The sequence below is a fragment of the Malus domestica genome, chromosome 10 (assembly GCF_042453785.1).
Source record: "Malus domestica chromosome 10, GDT2T_hap1".
In the NCBI taxonomy this organism is placed as follows: domain Eukaryota; kingdom Viridiplantae; phylum Streptophyta; class Magnoliopsida; order Rosales; family Rosaceae; genus Malus; species Malus domestica.
In genome coordinates this window covers 6697037-6713843 of record NC_091670.1, presented here as the reverse complement: position 1 = coordinate 6713843, position 16807 = coordinate 6697037, and the positions used below count along the sequence as shown (strand labels likewise).

Below are 16807 nucleotides of genomic sequence, written 5' to 3'. Positions count from 1 at the left end.
GTTGGGATAATGCAAAATAGTCCTTTGACCTGAGGCATCACAGTTGTCTTGTGGTTAAGTCATTGATCTTTGATTATGTCAAAGTCACCCCCTCGGGGTGTCCACGGCATCGTTGGGGTTAAGCCACTTAGCTATGGAGACAAGTGAATGCGCAACAAGGGATCTCTAACCTTTAAACAGTTGAGGGAGAATACTCTATGATATGATTTGGAATCTCTGGCCAGAGTATGAATGAGATTAGGGAATGCGTTCCAAATCACATTCAAGGAAATCATATAAGCACACGAATCACATTGGATAGTAGACATGAATAAATAAACTATCATACCAAACAATGTGGTCAAGAGTATTAGATTAGAGAAGGACCGTATTGCATTTGTAATCCCAAACTGAATAGGTTCTCTATCCTCTTCTGATTAGCTTGGGTAACCATGATATGCTGCTAGGTGTCACTCATGGTTTGTGGAAGCCCTAAACGTGTGTAATCACTAAAGGGAGAATTGAAAATAGTTTCAATTCACAATCGATGTAAAATGGTTTTAATCGCCCACTACCTCGCTAAAAGGAACCTAATGGATCGCACACCATAAAAGGTGGAGATTGAAGATTAAACGGAAATGAGTAAGAATGATTAAATGGTTTAATCATTTATTTATGGTAAGGATTAATTAATATGTTAATTAATCAAACGAATAAGTTCGTTAAAGACCTCGGGATAGTTTTGGACCTTAAGGCCCAATGGGCTTCGAACGTCAAGCCCATTAACTTAAGTTGTATGACAATTTAATGAATAAAGATTCATTAAAGCCCAAAAGCCCAAAATTCCTTAGGTGGCCGGCCATATGGTGATGAATTAGGGTTTTGGTTGTTTAGGTCACTTAAAGAAGTGACTATATAAAGGACTTTATAGCCAAATATTCATTAAGATTATTAAGGGTTTATTTTGGGGGAAAATTGGTGAGAATTGTCTCTCCATTTTCTCTCTAAAGAAGCTAACACCTTGGAGGGTACATCTAGCAATCCTACTACTCCAAGGTCACTCATTTCTTCTACAATCAAACCTTGGTGAAGAGACTTAGAGGTTCCCTATTTTGGGAACTTGGAGAAACCTATTCTTCCATCCAAATCCATGGATCTAAGAAGCAAGGAATGAAGGCCCTTATCTCTTTGGGTGATTAGCCTTTGCTTATGCAAAGAGGAATCTACAAAGGTATTAATTTCAACTCACTTTGTTTTGAGTTGATTATTGGTTCACCAATCTACTAGGCTTTGAATTTCATGGGTAATGTTTTGTTTTTGAATGCATACAAGCATGATTCCGCCTTTAATTTGTTAATTGCATGCTATAGATGTTATTCAAATGAACATGTTTTTCAAAATAAATCTTTCATGAAGAAAGTTGAGTTCTACTATAAAACAAGAGTGATGATAGACCCACCCTATTGTCCTATTTCTACACCAAGGAAGAAAATATCGGTAATATCGGAAATATCGGTAGTCCGAAAACACGGAAATATCGATGGAAATATCGGTAAAATATCGATATCGATAAAAATTACATGGAAACCACAGAAATTGTAAGAAAAACTTGGAAATTTTTATTGAAACTTTGTAGGATGTTTATTTAGTCAATTATCTATTAGTTTATCACAAAAAATTGGAAGGAAATGCATTGCATGATGGATTTATCATTATCAAGTTGATTATATATCGAGCTGACAAACATTGTGAGTGTAGAAAATATGTAGTAATTAATGAAAGAAGTCTAAACACACCATAATCATTTATATATAATGAATTAGTACAATATTTGGAGGTTTTATTTAGGATATTAAAAAAAAAAAAAGGGAAGTGAATAAAATGATGAAGACTAATGTGCCAAATTTGACATTTTAAATTTCTTACGCATAAGCATGCGTCTAGGCATTGAAGTTCCAAATTATAGTATATCAATTAACGATTGAAAATCAATACATTGAATAAAACTAAACTTTAATTTGGATGCCGATTATGTTTTTTCAAGTTTATATAAAGTAAAAGAATTGAATTTTGGAAGTCAGGAGTGTGTCAATTGTTTTATAATTCGTCCGAATACATATATCAGGTTGCTACTCAACGTAATTTGAAAGTATATCTAGTGCAAAGACTTGTCTTTTTTTGCTGATAAGCAAAGGGTTTGTAGCTTTTTTTGCTAAGCAGTAGAACATATTATGTTTGTTTAATCTTTAGCATTTGATGGTTGTCCACAAATATAGGATAGAAGGTCCCAAATTAGATTTGGCTCTTACCTAGTTGGAGTCACAAGTTCACATGTACCAGCCCTTGAGGCAATACGTTTTGGTTTTCCGGCCAAACCACTGCGAGTTGGCCGGCGTGCAAGGTATCAATCTCTTCGTCTCGTCGAGTAGTACAACTTTCCTTTTTGTTTCACTTAATTTCGTTGAGTATTGAAAAAGTTATACTCATTTGAATCTTACCCAGTTTTCGGCGACCTCAGTGGCTTTCGAGGCAATTTCTGGCCAAACCACAACGAGTCAGACGTCGTGTGAGGTACCATTCTCTTCGTCTCTTCGAGGGCTACAATTTTCCTTTTTGTTTCACTCAATTTCGTTGCGTATTGAAAAAGTTATACTCATTTGAATCTTACCCAGTTTCCGGCGATCTCAGTAGCTTTCGAGGCAATTTACGGCCAAACCACGGCGAATTGGCCGGCTTGCAAGGTATCAATCTCTTCGCCTCGTCGAGTAGTACAACTTTCATTTTTGTTTCACTCAATTTCGTTGAGTATTGAAAAAGTTATACTCATTTGAATCTTACCCAGTTTCAGGCGACCTTAGTGACTTTAGAGGCATTTTCCGGACAAACCACGACGATTCAGATGTTGTGTGAGGTACCATTCTCTTCGTCTCTTCGCGGGCTACAACTTTCGTTTTTGTCTTGCTTGATTTGGTTGAGTTTTGACAAAGTTATGGCCGTTTAAAGTGGGTATGAATTTTCGGCCGAAATTTCTATTTTTTTTCCTTGGTCGAGTCCCACATCGCCCAGAGAGGGCAGTGAGCATGCCGAGAATGCCTATAAAAGGCTCATTCACTCGGGGAGAAAATCATGACTTGGTTAGCCTTTTGGGGCTTTGATCAAGTGTAGTATATGTTGATATTTTCAACATTTTAAAATATTTTTGAATATTATATTGTGATATTATCGATAATTTTAAAAATATCGCGATATTATCGATAATATTGCGATATTTTGACGAAAATCATTTGGATAGTTAAAAAAATTTCGGATCTCTAAAAAAACGATAATATCGGCGATATTTCGCCGATATTATCGATTTTTTCTTCCTTGTTCTACACCTACATTACAATTTCACACACCATAAAAATAAAAAAAATAAAAAAATATTATTTCTCCACCCACCATTATTCCTAAATTGCCACTACCATATTATTTCACACACCATAATAATATTAATATGTTAATAAAAATAAAAATAAAACTTCATGGTTCCTTAATTGCCACTACCTAAGCTCAACAGAACTTCCTTCCACCCCCATCAAAAACCAAAACCTTTGACACCTGCTTGGCGGCATCTCCTTTGGAAAGAGAGAGAAACCAAAGGGAAAGGAAGAGAGAAGCACAATGGGAGTTTTCCAATACAAAGGTAGATTGCTCCAAATTGATTTATTCCAACTAGAATTGGGTATGATTTGATTTTAAAATCTAGGTTGTCGTCGTTGTTCATTTATGAGGAAAATGAGGAGAGGATGGAGGTGGTAGTACCAGAATTGAAAGGAAGAGTGGGTTGGTGTTTGTTTCTGAGGAGGGTAATGGATGATTAGGGATTTGATAGTTGTGTCTATCGTGGATGATTTGGGAGGATGATGGATTTATTTTTACTTTTGTTAGTTTTAGTTTTTCTTTATTCTCTTTTAGTTTATTTAATTGAAGTTATAACAAATTTATATATGTGAATTTAAAAGTCTTTTGCTAAAAGGATAATTATGTGATTAGCATTTTGATTAAAAGGTGGGTGGGAAAATAAGACAATTGGGTGGTTTTAGTAACACTCTAAAACAATTGGCAATATGGTTTCCCATCAATGTGGGGTTCATTATTACCACGCCAACTCACATGTGGCGAATTTTTAAGCCAAACATGTGAACAATCAAATGAGGTGGCATGGAGCACGTGTGGCCGTTAAGCTTCATAGATGGGACAAACTGCTCTAATACTATGAATAAAAGTGAGGTTCCACCGCAAAACCAATTGGTAATATGGAGTATCCCAACTACTTATAAACTCAGGCAAAGATCCACTCTCCCATCAATGTGTGATTTATTCTCCACACCTATTTTTAGTCAAGTTGGCCAAAGCAAACTTCTCGTAGTCCTTTGAAAATGGTATATCTTCGTGCGTACACAACAGATTCTGCGATTGCAAAACTTCATGACAATCCAAACGTTGAGGAAAGGCTAAGTTTAGGGAACATTCTCGACACAACGAGTCCAGCAGCCAATGCAGTTCCAAACAAAGAATGCAGTCTCACACAGTAGTACTTCGCCATGAATATCTTCTGCTTGTCCTGTAACAAAAAGAAATTTCTTGTAATCAAAATCTGCAACACTCGGAATAAAATGAGCAGATGTTGTCGTTCCTGTCACTACACCGATGTATGAGTGAAGCGACAGGAACGACACTCTGCGCCAAATTTCAGTAGAATCACACATAACAGTTACAACAGAACCAAGAGAATTTTGAAATCGAGGCATCCTGCGTTCCACGCTAGCTGCGTACTCACATTGTGGTTTTCTTCAACATAGCTAACCACCAGTCTTGCAATTGGTAAGGTCAAGCAGCAGAGAAACTGAAAGAAGCCGCGATCAAACTCAGACTTATAAATGTAGGATAGAATCTAGCTACTAGGCACATGTATACTTCACCAATTAGATATAACTTACGATACAAGTAAAAGGAAGAGCGCTGCTCAGACCGAAAGTGAAAGTAAGAACATATAGTCCTGTTACTGCCCATTTCACTACCCCTGATCCTCTTTCGGTGCCAAGCCTAACCTGTATACCGATAGACATACAAATTAAAAGATCAACGGTAAGTGGTTCTCGTTAAGGTTTCAAGTTTAAACATATAAGAGCTCAGTTAAGTGTATATACCAGAGGGGATATTTTTCCCACAGCCCGGTCTCCTTCGATCTGTGTTACATGACATTTGTGTGAGTTTCGACACACTGTCATGCTAATAAACCAGCCGGAGAGCTCAAAATTTCTCAATATAGAAAACGATAACTACCTGATGAAAGTGACTACAGAAGAGGATCAAGGCCGTTGTAATGCCAACAAGGAGTGATAGGGAGAGAATTGAACCGGTGAAAGGAAGATGGATCACTTCCCTGTCAAGACAAGCAATATTAACAAGGGTATCAAAGACAAGAAAAGGTTAAATCAACATCCATGGCATTATCGAAGTTAGTTAACCTTGTGCTGCCCTGCAATAAATAAAACCCGGTAGTAGCGAATGGACCAAATGCTGCAAAACACAACGGCTCTCCCAATCCCTTGTAACTTAACCGAAATGGTGGACACTGCAACCCAGCAGTAGAGGAAACATGCTTCGAAAATTCAGCTAATGCTTACCCCCATTTATAAAATTGCTAATTTCAAAAGATGTGACTCGAATTTTCATTTGCTAAAGAAGATCATCAAAGATACAGATTTGTTGTTCAGATTAATTTACTTGGTCTCATATGCAGCATTCTACTTACCTGATATATATAACCACAAGTGACTGCACAGCCGAGTAATAATATTGCACGCATACTTCCTGCCTTAACAGATACCCAAGCAAGCCCCAAGAAGCCAAGAGCAAGCAGCAAGTATGCAGAAACAAGAGTGCCTGTACGGCTTGCCAAACACATTGCAAAACAAAATCGGAAATTAATACTGGACATAACGACGACACAAGATTGCAGGAAAGCGCAGACACACTAAATTCATTAATATACAACAAAGAAGAAGCATAAACCTTACCTGCCCACCAGATTTACAACTGATTCTTTCTTATTTATGTCTGCTCCTGTATCGAAATCGTATACATCGTTGCTGCAAATTGATGAACGAATATGAATTTTAAAGGTGCAGAAGTGAAGAAAGGAGTTAACACATTTCTAAAAGCCAAACGCATGCACTTACGAAATTATTACGATGTATACCTTAAGTTGAGCCATGTGATGATAAGAACCGAGGAAATCAAAAGAATAGAATAACGTTGAGCTGAAAACATGCCTGTCTGCAAATAAGCAGCTGCGCTACCTACCTGCTTAAGAAAGCAAGACATGGTGAAGCGAGCTATAGTTAGAGGCGGGGAAGTGTATATCATTTCAAGCATAGTGATGATCAGAGCCAACGGTGTAACAGAAATGACTGCATTATATTAAAAGCAGAGTATATCAGTAACTTTAAGAGAGGAAGAGATATGCTAGAAGCACTCCGCGTAGCGTACTACTTCAAAATCCAAAGGAGGATATAAATTACAGCGAAGACAACTGGAATATATAAAATTTAAACCTGTCAAAATTGTAACGTGAACAAAATTCTACAGAATCTCGTGTACGTGCCCTCACTGAATGTCTGTGTCGTATAAAAATAGTAGTTACATAAACACGAGTTCTCAAGTATAGTGTAGGAGCTCTGTGGAGTTTTCGGGATTCACATATCCAAAGTTATTTTAGTTATGCAGTCTTATGTTTTATAAATGCAATGCTTCCTCCAAAACACCGCTACACACACATTCAACATGTTTATGTTTCTTCCGATGTGTGTATAGTCCATTATACTGCACACAGAGAACGGAAGCTGGATTTCCAACAGTTGCGGACTTGACAACCATATATGTACAAATACATAGAAAATTGAAACCTTAACATGATGTTAGTAGAAACGGAGAGATGTATGCATCACCCGAAAAACTCACCGTGAGAGGAATCAAAGCAACGGAGTATATTGGTAACTTGATCGCCCTCCATGTCAAGGTTGCTTTAGAAATATCCGCTTCCTTATCCTCTTCTTGGTGGATGGTGGTGTTAGAATAGTAGTCTGACTTATTGTTGACAAAAGCCTGTCCACAATGTTGCCACTGCCGCCTGACCTCTACCTCTCTTCTAGGGAAAACTTTTTGAGGATTACAGGAGAAACAAGACAACGTTTCGAAGCGTCGATAAGGTCTGAGATATGAAAAATGTCAGTACAATTATACAGAGATTCTCGGGAAGTTTCATCTATTTAATTTTTTTCTTTCTTTGATCCGATGATTTGATTTTATTCTAGCGATATTTGATCTAATCTAAAACAAAGAGGAAAATGATTCGGTCACAACTTAGCAATGGAAAATAAGGCCGAGAACTCGCCTTTTGGAGACACGGTAGTCATTCAGTTTTGTGAGACCAGACCCCGTGGGAAGATAACAGAATGTTGTTGCCATGAACCTATCCAAGAGAGATGCTTAGGGTTTAGGGGTAAGCCAGCAGTAGTGAACAAACTAATTAAGTCATCAGATTAGTGTTAATTTACAAATACACATCCAAGAACCAACCAACCTGATCATACAAAGACACTAATCAAAGAAAGCCAGTTGAATGATTGAAGCTTTTTCACTTGCGTACGCGTAGCAATACAGCTGAAGTGGAAGATCATTCACCCATTTACAATGAAAAAATGCAGTCAAATGTTTTCTAAGCAAATAGTTTACAACAAATATAGCAGAAAAATCTCCGAAAGTCAGAAGAAAAACCAAAAAAGAGAGACCGACCTCTCTAATCTGCCGGTTGCGGTTGCGGTTGCGGTGGGAGTTAAGGCTTCCGCAACTTCATTTATCATCTGAGAATTGATCGAGTCCTTTTCTGGTCAAGGAGAGTGAGTTCAGAGTCTTGAGGTTTTAGACTCGCCAACAAAATCTAGCATGCATGAGATAAGATAACGTTAGTCTGATTCTGTTTGTCCCATTGCCACGTCTAATTTCTCTTTTTGACCACTACTTTCAAATCCCTGAAGTTTTAGGCAATTGTCAAGTTGGTCCTAAACTTTTCAATATTTTCCAATTTTTTACATCAACTCCAATAAACACTTGCATGTAAATCCCTAGTCAACAATGAGAGATTTTTCCATGTACATGTAACACAAGTCGCTATACCACGTGATTCTTTCATGTACACGGAATACAAACCGTTATACCACGTGTCATAGTAAAATGAAGGAGAGAATATTTTTCAATGCTCCCTTACTTGTACTATTATGACAAACTGTGTACCGACTTGTGTTATGAGCACACTGAAAAATCTCTAGCCAAGAAGGCTATGAAATCTAGTTTATTTGTACTCATTACCCACGAACCAAGATGCAGTAGCATCCCTATACTTATCGTTATTATTTTTCCGTAGATCTGACAAAATTGCTTGTGGAGCAAAAAATAATCAAGAAAATTATAGATGTGACACGTCGACTTTTGGGTAAAATGTACAAAAATTCCCCTCGAATCACACCAGGATTCCCACGCGCATGCAACGGACAATAACGGCTCAATCATGGAAAAGCCAAAGGTGATTAAAATGGTAATTATTTAAATCCCTCTCATCACTCCTCATCAAATCCTTATTCGAAAGGTAACTCCTAAATCTCCTATTTAATTTAGGATTAATTGTCATGTTAATTGCAAGATATTATTTCACATAATATCTTACAATTATTTACCCAATCACACCATATATGGCCGACCACTACTCTTCAAATAGGGCCGGTCACTCTCCTATATATAGCCTTATTATCCCGCTAAAAAGCTAAGCCATTTCTTACCCACAAACTTCTAAACACATTCTTTTTAGAATTCTAACTTTGGCATCAAAGATTCTCGGCCAAAGCCCCTCATTCATCGTGGGCGCATGAGGCTTTTGGCCTTAATATTAGGTGTTATTATTTTGCAGGTGCATTTTCGTCAAAGGAGAAGATGGCAGAAATTTGCATCCACAAATTGGTGCTTTCATTGAGAGTCTTCTTTCACACGCTCGAAGAAGACTCTCGCATTCAAAGTTTCTCATTTCTCGTTCATTCGTAGATTTTTCGTACGTTCTTATTTCTAGATTTTATTTATTTATTATTTTATAAAGTTCTTTGAATAAACGTAAAAGAAAAGTATAATGACTAGAAATTCGGAAACCACAACGAACGAAAACTTCCTACGTTCAAGGATTTGGACCAAGCGAGGAGATCAAGGCATAGTCCCACCACGACCATCCACAAGGCTCAACGCGACGACGAGTGGAGCGGCACCATCCCCACGGGGCACCATCATGGCTATGCCAACGGCAGCAACCACTGTGGTAGCTTACAATGAGACCTAAGCTCACGGTGAAGGCATCACCTTGCAGCCGCAAGCCTAAGTCCATGCCACATTGCAGCAGCTAGCCTAAGCCCACCCCACAAGGGAGACCAGCACGGCTCATCACAAGCAGGCCCAATCTGCAGCAGTAACTGCCAAGGCAGCGGCCCAAGACCCGCAGGCCCAAGCCGCGCCAAGGGGAGCCCAGCGCCTACGCACTCTAGCAGCCCAGCCCACGCCTACAGTCTAACCCATGCCGGTGACCCGACCTAGGTCTAGCCTATTCTCGTGGCCCTTTTAGCAACCCAAACTGGTCTAAGATCGGTTCAACTGTCCCGACTTCAGATTTATAGATTGATGATTGAACATAGGTATTTTCACCTTATTTCCCTACAAATTTGACATATCTCAACTCAAATCTCGCATCTGGAGTCCATTACACTTACCCTACTCAAAGAGATGCATACCGTCCAAGCTCTCCCAACCCAAAGGGCAAACAATACTTGTCTCGACAAGTCATAGAGTTGATAAGCTCCCTCGCGCAACAGACGATCTTAGTGAATCAGCTCTTGTAGCATGCCTCAGACGAGGTGTCCCGAAGTAGGACAAGGGCAGCCGACAAACCTCTCTAGCAGCATCACGGAAATCAGCCTCTCGACCAACCACGAACTAAGCATTTGGGCGGTGTACACTCCCAACTAGGCCCCCAAGATAATGTATACTCTCGTCTTAGCACGTAGAGGAGCGTGCACTTTTAGTTAAGCCCACAGACGAGCATACACTCACGGTTGAGGCCATACTCCGATAATCAACATGAGCAACCTTCTAGGCGAAGTGTTCATTCATGACTAGGCCCACGAGAAGCATCTTCTACCTCACATCGGAGTAGGCAACACGATGGACAGAGAGAAGTAGTCACTTAATCCAACTCAAGTTCAACCGGCAGCCTGCAAGAAACTCGCTTGCCTACTAAGAACATACCACATACACCGCAGTAGAGGCATAGACGAGCCAAACACATGAAAAAGCAGCCTAAACCAGCCAGTCACGATCAGGGGCAGCCGAAAGCTCCGCTACCCCAACAAAGGTAAATTCAAGAAAAAGTAGAGAGGCTTCTGACTGAGCGATTGTGTAATTTCCAATGCAACGAGGTCACTGACGAGACACTACAACGGGACATGACCAGCATAAGTATGTCACATTTTACGAACGAGATCGAGTAGGCAGAGCCTCCATGCAAGTTCAACATGCCACATTTCACATTCTTCAAATGAGATGGAGACCTGGAGAGACACTTAAAGCACTATCAAAGCGCAATGATCCTCTATCAAAACTACGACACTCTTATGTGTAAGATATTTGCCATCACTCTATAAGACGAAGCGTAGATTGGTTCCACACCTTACTGCCACAATCCATCCGTAATTTCACCAAAGCATATTCATCATATCGCTCGATCAAGAAGAAGTCCAACCACTTGTTCAACATCAAGAAGAACCCAAAGGAGTCACTCTGTGACTATATGAAGAGGTTCAAAACAGAGAAGGCAAAGATAGTCGGATGCAACGACTCGATAACTAGTGCAGCCTTCCAAAAATGACTCACAACAGACCACTCGCTGTTTGGAGAATTGATCATAAAAGAAGACCTAACTCTGGCAGACTCATTTGCTCTGACAGATAAGCATGCACTTTGGGTCGAGGCTTGTCAAGTAAAAAAGGCACCCGAGCAACCTTGAAAATAATCGACAGTAGTTCAAAAGAAGGAGGACGAGAAGCAGTACAACAACAAAAGCAGGCAAGAGGCTAAGCGCATAGACTGATCCCTAACTAAAGGAGGCTTGACACCCAAGAACTACTCTAAGTTCTCGATCCCGATCCACCAAAACCTTCATGACATCAAGAATGAACCATGGTTCAAGCTATTGAAGAAATCAAAGGAAGATACCTCGAAGTTGGATCACACCAAATACTGCACATTCCATCGAGGTCCTGGTCACATAACTGACGATTGCTGCACTTGGAGGAACTACCTAGAAAAATTGGTGAAAGAAGGCAAGGTCGATAGGTACCTAGATAAGCTAGTTGCATATCCTAGAAGAAACACAGATGCCAACGAAGAGCCGTCGACCAAGACAATCTGGATCAATGGCATTTTCGTCAAATCCGAGCACTTGGAGGCCACCAACAACTCCATGAAGAGGAAGATCCAATAGGCTCTATTAGTCTTTCAGGTCCAGGCAGTCAACCCCCAACCTAGACCCATCGTTGGCTTTATTGAGCAAGATGTCGAAGGTGTTGACTTCCCACACGACGATGCACTAGTGGTATCTGTCCAACTAGCCCACACTATAGGCGACAAAATGATGGTTAACAACGGAAGTGTGGTTAACCTATTTTAGCTCTCAGTAATTTAGAAGATGGGCCTGGAAAGCACAGACACCGAGCGGAGGTACTTACCGGATTCAACGGACACACCTCGACTGCCATTGGTAACATTACACATGACGTGAGAACACCGCCAGTTGTCTCAAAACAGATGTTCACGATAGTAAGCGACCAGTCTCCTTACAATGGGATTCTAGGGTGACCTTGGCTGATAAAGCTAGATGCCGTAACCTTTATCAAGTATCAAAAAATATTATTCCGTATCCTGGGATAAGGAGTCGGAGAAATTAAGTTTGACCAGGCCACATCTCGATAATGCATTGTGTAAGTACTGAATGAGTAAAAAAACAAGACTTTTACACCTGTAGAGGCTGCCAAGGTCCAAAAGGACAATGAAGTTACCAAATAACAATCACAACAAACGAATCAAGAAGATAGTGTCCAAATCAATGCGCTAGCAAACGAAACGGGATGGAAACCTGAAGATGACGTTGAGCACATCATTCTTGATCCCTAGCAGCTGGAGAAGACTACTAGAATCGGCTCACGTTCGATCCCAAAGGAAAATGAAGAACTCATGTCTTCCCTTAGGGAAAATCGTGACATCTTTGCATGGTCACCTTCTGACATGCCTGGCATCAACCCCAAGATAGCTTGCCTCTAGTTGCACGTCGACCCCGCTGCTAAATCGACGATCCAAAAGAGAATACATTTTGCACTCGAATGAGTGGTGATCATTGAAGCAGAAATCAACAAGCCATTGAAAGTCAGATTTATAGAAAAGGTAGCACACTCAGTATAGCTAGCCAACGTTGTGCTAGTAATGAAGAAAAAGATTGGCAAATGGAAGGTTTGTGTGGACTACACCAATCTCAACAAAGCATGCCCAAATGATCCTTATCCAGTTTCTCGAATCGATCTACTAGTAGATTCAACTTCCGGGAACCAGCTGCTCAGTTTCTTGGACGCATACTCTGGCCACAACCAAATAGCCATGCACGAGCCCGACAAAGAGAAAATCACGTTCGTGATCGAGTGAGGCACATACTACTACAAAGTCATACCTTTTGGCCTCAAGAACTCGGGAACAACTTACCAACAACTGGTAAACATGATGTTCAGGAAGCAAATTAGAGTAACCATGAAGGTCTACGTTGACGACATCATGGTGAAGGGCAAGCAGCGATCATACCACATCGGCATCTTGGCGAAAACTTTCGACATCCTTATAAAGTACAAGATAAAGCTCAATCCCACCAAATGCACATTCGGAGTATCTTCAGGCAGATTCTTAGGGTACCTAGTAACCCGGAGATCTAAAGCTTGACCGGACGAGCAGCTGCACTCAACTGTTTCCTTTTGCAGTTCACCAATCGATGCAAGCCTTTTTTCAAAGCAATTAAGAGAGCACAACGAGACAAATGAGATGATGAGTGCGAAAGAGCTTTCCAAGACCTAAAAAAGTAATGAAATGGGCATTGGAACTTGACTAGATACTTCATAGCAGAATTTATGCCTAGCTTAGATGACGTAACCAGAGTGATCCAACGATGCCCCGGAAGTAACCAAGCACTCCCTAGCCACGCTTGCCTCACCCGATGGAGACTTCTATCATTTGGACGTCTACGGCACATCCAACTACAAGGGCTTGGGAGCATGCGTGGTCCTTATCACCCCAAACGGTTCAATGCTCGAGCAAGCTATCACTCTAGGCTTCAAAGCATCCAACAACAAAGTAGAGTACGAAGCCCTATTAGTAGGCCTCCGAATGGCTAAAGACTTAAAGGTGAAAAAGCTTGTAATTCATTTTGATTCCCAGCTAATCACCAGCCAGATTACTGGAGAGTACAGGGCAAAACTTCTGAAGATGGAGTAATACCTAGAGAAGGTACGAAAGCAACTTGAGGTGTTTCAGACTTACACCCTCATTTAAGTTATGCGGGCAGACAACGCCCACACGGACGTGCTAGCCGGCCTAGGCTTCACCTTCGACCATCAACTCAAACACTCTATTTCGGTGGATTATCTCGACAAACCAAGTATAGAGGCGGAGCCAGTAGCGAAGGTGTCACAGGTTAGTACAACTTCAAACTGGCTAGATTTTATTATAGACTACCTGATCAATGGTACCCTCCCCATAAAAAGATTGGAGTCTAGAAAACTCCAAACGAAGGCAGCACGCTACTACATTGGAACGACATTCTCGTTCGAAGATCTTACACTAAACCACATCTTCGTTGTCTAATGTCTCCCAACGACCTGAGGGTTCTAAGTTCAATCCATGAATTCGTTTGTGGAAATCACTCCGAATGTCGATCTTTAACACAAAAGGCTCTTAACGTAGGCTACTACTGGCTTACTATGCGTTAAAACGCTAAGGAGTTAATACAAAAGTGCGACCACTGCTAATGCTACAAGCCGGTACCAACAATGCCTGCCATCGAACTACACCCACATATGAGTCATTAACAGTTCATGTAGTGGGCAATTAACCTGGTAGGGCCAATACCGCCCGCTACTGGGGGTAAATGCATGATGATCGTGGCAACTGACTACTCCACCCAATAGGTGGAAGTAAAGCCCATGACAACCACAACTCAAAATGACATAGAACGCTTTATATGGAAGAACATCATCTGCCGAATTGGTATCCCTCAATCCATCATCATAGACAACAGCTCATTTGTAGGTAAAGATTTGGCAAGGTATCCCCAAGGCAATGGGCAGGCTGAAGCATCCAACAAGTCGATTCTCGACTGCTTCAAGAAATCCATCTCCGATAAAAAGGGAAAATGGCCAAACGAACTTCCCAGATGTCTATGGGTGTATTGCACAACCAAACGATGAATAATTGGTGAGACTCCATTCTCCTTGGCATTTATTTTAGAAGCAATCATTCCTCCCAATGTCATTGTGCCAAGTATCAGCACTTCACTGCCAAACATCGAGCATAACATAAATAAGATAGCCACAAACTTAGATCTGGCAGAGGAGGAACGCGAGAAGGTCAGCACCCGCATCGCAGCCTATCAGTAGTCTTCTCCAGCTACAACAAAAAGGCCAAGATCTGGCAGTTCCAGCCCGGAGATCTAGTCTTAAGAAAAGCCTTCATCACTGCCCGCAGAGAAAGCTCCAAAAAGATAGATCACATCTGGAAAGGTTTGTACAATATCAGCAGAGTAGGCGGCAAGGGTAGTTGCACTTCACCACCATGAACAACAAAGAGATCGAAAAACAGTGGAACGCCTACAATCTGAGGAAGTACCATGCATGACCTCCCACTATATTAAACCCCGAAGACTCATGTAGCTCAACGGGTACCACCTTACAAGCCGAGGACTATCTAGTTGTTATGCAGTTCCTACTTTACAGCTAAGTTTTCATTCGTTTCACTCGTTTTTCAATGAGGAATTCATAAGTAATTTACAACTTGTCTTAGTTGTATGCTTACGACAACTAATCACTCTTACACTCCAAAAAAATATTGCGCCCTTCTTAGGGACTTATTGCAGGAATTGCACCCATTTGGGGACCAATCATGCTCTCTAGTGTGAGAGGGTAAACCAACTCCCCAACACCCACATGGGTTTGCTCTCCGATGCGAGAGTATAAACTATACACTCAGAATATCTAGACGTAGATGAGTCGGGCTGCTCTGGTGTAACTAAATGCACGATGGCTTACACCATGATTCTTAGAAGTAGCCATAATGGTATTTTTCAAGGCTTAGCTAACTGAATGATTTTTGGTCTCTTGGCTTAATCCGTTGGGAACCGAGCCTCAGAGACGGATGAGCCACATTACGTAATACGCTCTATAGATAGTTGCCCTAGAACCCTAAAGCTGCTACCGAGTGCACTAAGGTAGCCTACTGTTTCCAGAAGATTGCATACGACTTGTCATCCGAGCAGTAAATCACCCTAAACTTATACAACCGCATATTTTTTATGAAAGGTTAAACAATTAGCGTGCATATATGAAACTCTATCCATTACCGACATGCGACGCAGTCGATAAGCTTCATCTTTGCCATGCGTAGAATGATCGTTCAGATCTACACTAATTCTTAAAGTGTTGTGATACTTGCTACGCAACCCACAAAATTGGTTACATAAAGAGTAAAGAGTTCTCTTGGACCTTTGCCTACGAAATTCCATACAACTGTGTACTTTTTATACGAAAGGTTAGCCAATTTCATGCCCGCAAAATCTTTAGTATGTTGTGATGCAGGCCACACAGCTCCAAAGATTGAAGAAAGCCAAAGTTAATAGCCGAGTTATCACGCAGGCTCGTCTGCTTCTATAATTAAAACGTTTGGCTGCCAACCCTATGGCTAACAACTTTGCAAAAGTTCTACACCAAAACCCATGCATGTTGCTGGCCTAAGAGTCAAATGTTAGGTGTAAACAAAATAAGCGAAGATAAAGAAAAGCGAAGGAAGCAAGTTTATTAAAAAATTTAGCAAAATTGATAAACAAATAACAAGGGCCGAAGAAGTTCAAGCAAAGCAAAAAGCAACAAGGAAAACAAACAAAATCCTAAAGGCTACCTAGAATACTACTCTTCAACAGCTTAGACATCCCATGACTACTCGGTCGCCACACCTTCAACAGCCGCGACATTCTCAGCATCGGCATCATCCAACGCTTCACCCCTGGCTACCTCAACTTGGGCACCAACTTCTCCAACTACTACACTAATGGAAGCCTCAAAATTAAAGGTAAACAAGTCTTTTGGAGAAATAGAGAAGGTCTCAAATTTTTTCCCAGCAAAGTCAAAGTTAGATGGCCTACCAAAGAGATAATCTACATAACCCAGCTTGTAGAAATCGGCCTGACTCTGAACAAGCGAAGGCTTGAGTCCAGCCTTTTCGCCCTTCAGCTACTCGTTCTCTTTTAGTAAACCAAAAAGACGCGCTACAGCTCATCCACTTCCTTCATCAGATTTTCGTTGATCTTCAGCGCGCCTTGGAGTTCCAACACTTGGGGGTTCAAGCCTGTCGACGATCTTCTTAAAGTGAATCACTTGGTTATAAG

At 40.8% G+C, this 16807-nt stretch overlaps 1 protein-coding gene across 2 annotated transcripts; it reads right to left on the bottom strand.

The window, feature by feature from the left end:
* Positions 1–4080: 4080 nt before the first annotated feature.
* On the bottom strand, positions 4081–8014 carry LOC103444873 (2-carboxy-1,4-naphthoquinone phytyltransferase, chloroplastic). Of its 2 annotated transcripts, XM_070806733.1 has the most exons (13): positions 7822–8014; positions 7610–7689; positions 7421–7498; positions 6988–7237; positions 6227–6330; positions 6045–6116; positions 5780–5918; positions 5493–5599; positions 5308–5407; positions 5172–5210; positions 4962–5072; positions 4802–4867; positions 4081–4585 (listed from the first exon to the last, which is right to left on the bottom strand). In XM_070806733.1, exons 2-13 carry the CDS (start codon positions 7615–7617, stop codon positions 4448–4450), a joined length of 1212 nt encoding a protein of 403 aa, XP_070662834.1. In that variant the 5' UTR covers positions 7618–7689; positions 7822–8014; the 3' UTR covers positions 4081–4447. The 2 variants fall into 2 exon arrangements, with proteins under 2 accessions (XP_070662834.1, XP_070662833.1); XM_070806732.1 differs by lacking the exon at positions 7610–7689 and having other exon boundaries at positions 7822–7993.
* Between the last annotated feature and the right edge of the window lie 8793 nt (positions 8015–16807).

What these genes read in the sequence shown, in the direction of transcription:
- LOC103444873 (XM_070806732.1), bottom strand. Translation starts at nt 7,889, where the DNA reads ATGATAAATGAAGTTGCGGAAGCCTTAACTCCCACCGCAACCGCAACC. An exon ending in GTTGTAAATCTGGTGGGCAG is followed by an intron (nt 5,919 to 6,044) that starts GTAAGGTTTATG and finishes GTGTTTGGCAAG; the next exon opens with CCGTACAGGCACTCTTGTTT. An exon ending in CTTGTGGTTATATATATCAG is followed by an intron (nt 5,600 to 5,779) that starts GTAAGTAGAATG and finishes GCTGGGTTGCAG; the next exon opens with TGTCCACCATTTCGGTTAAG.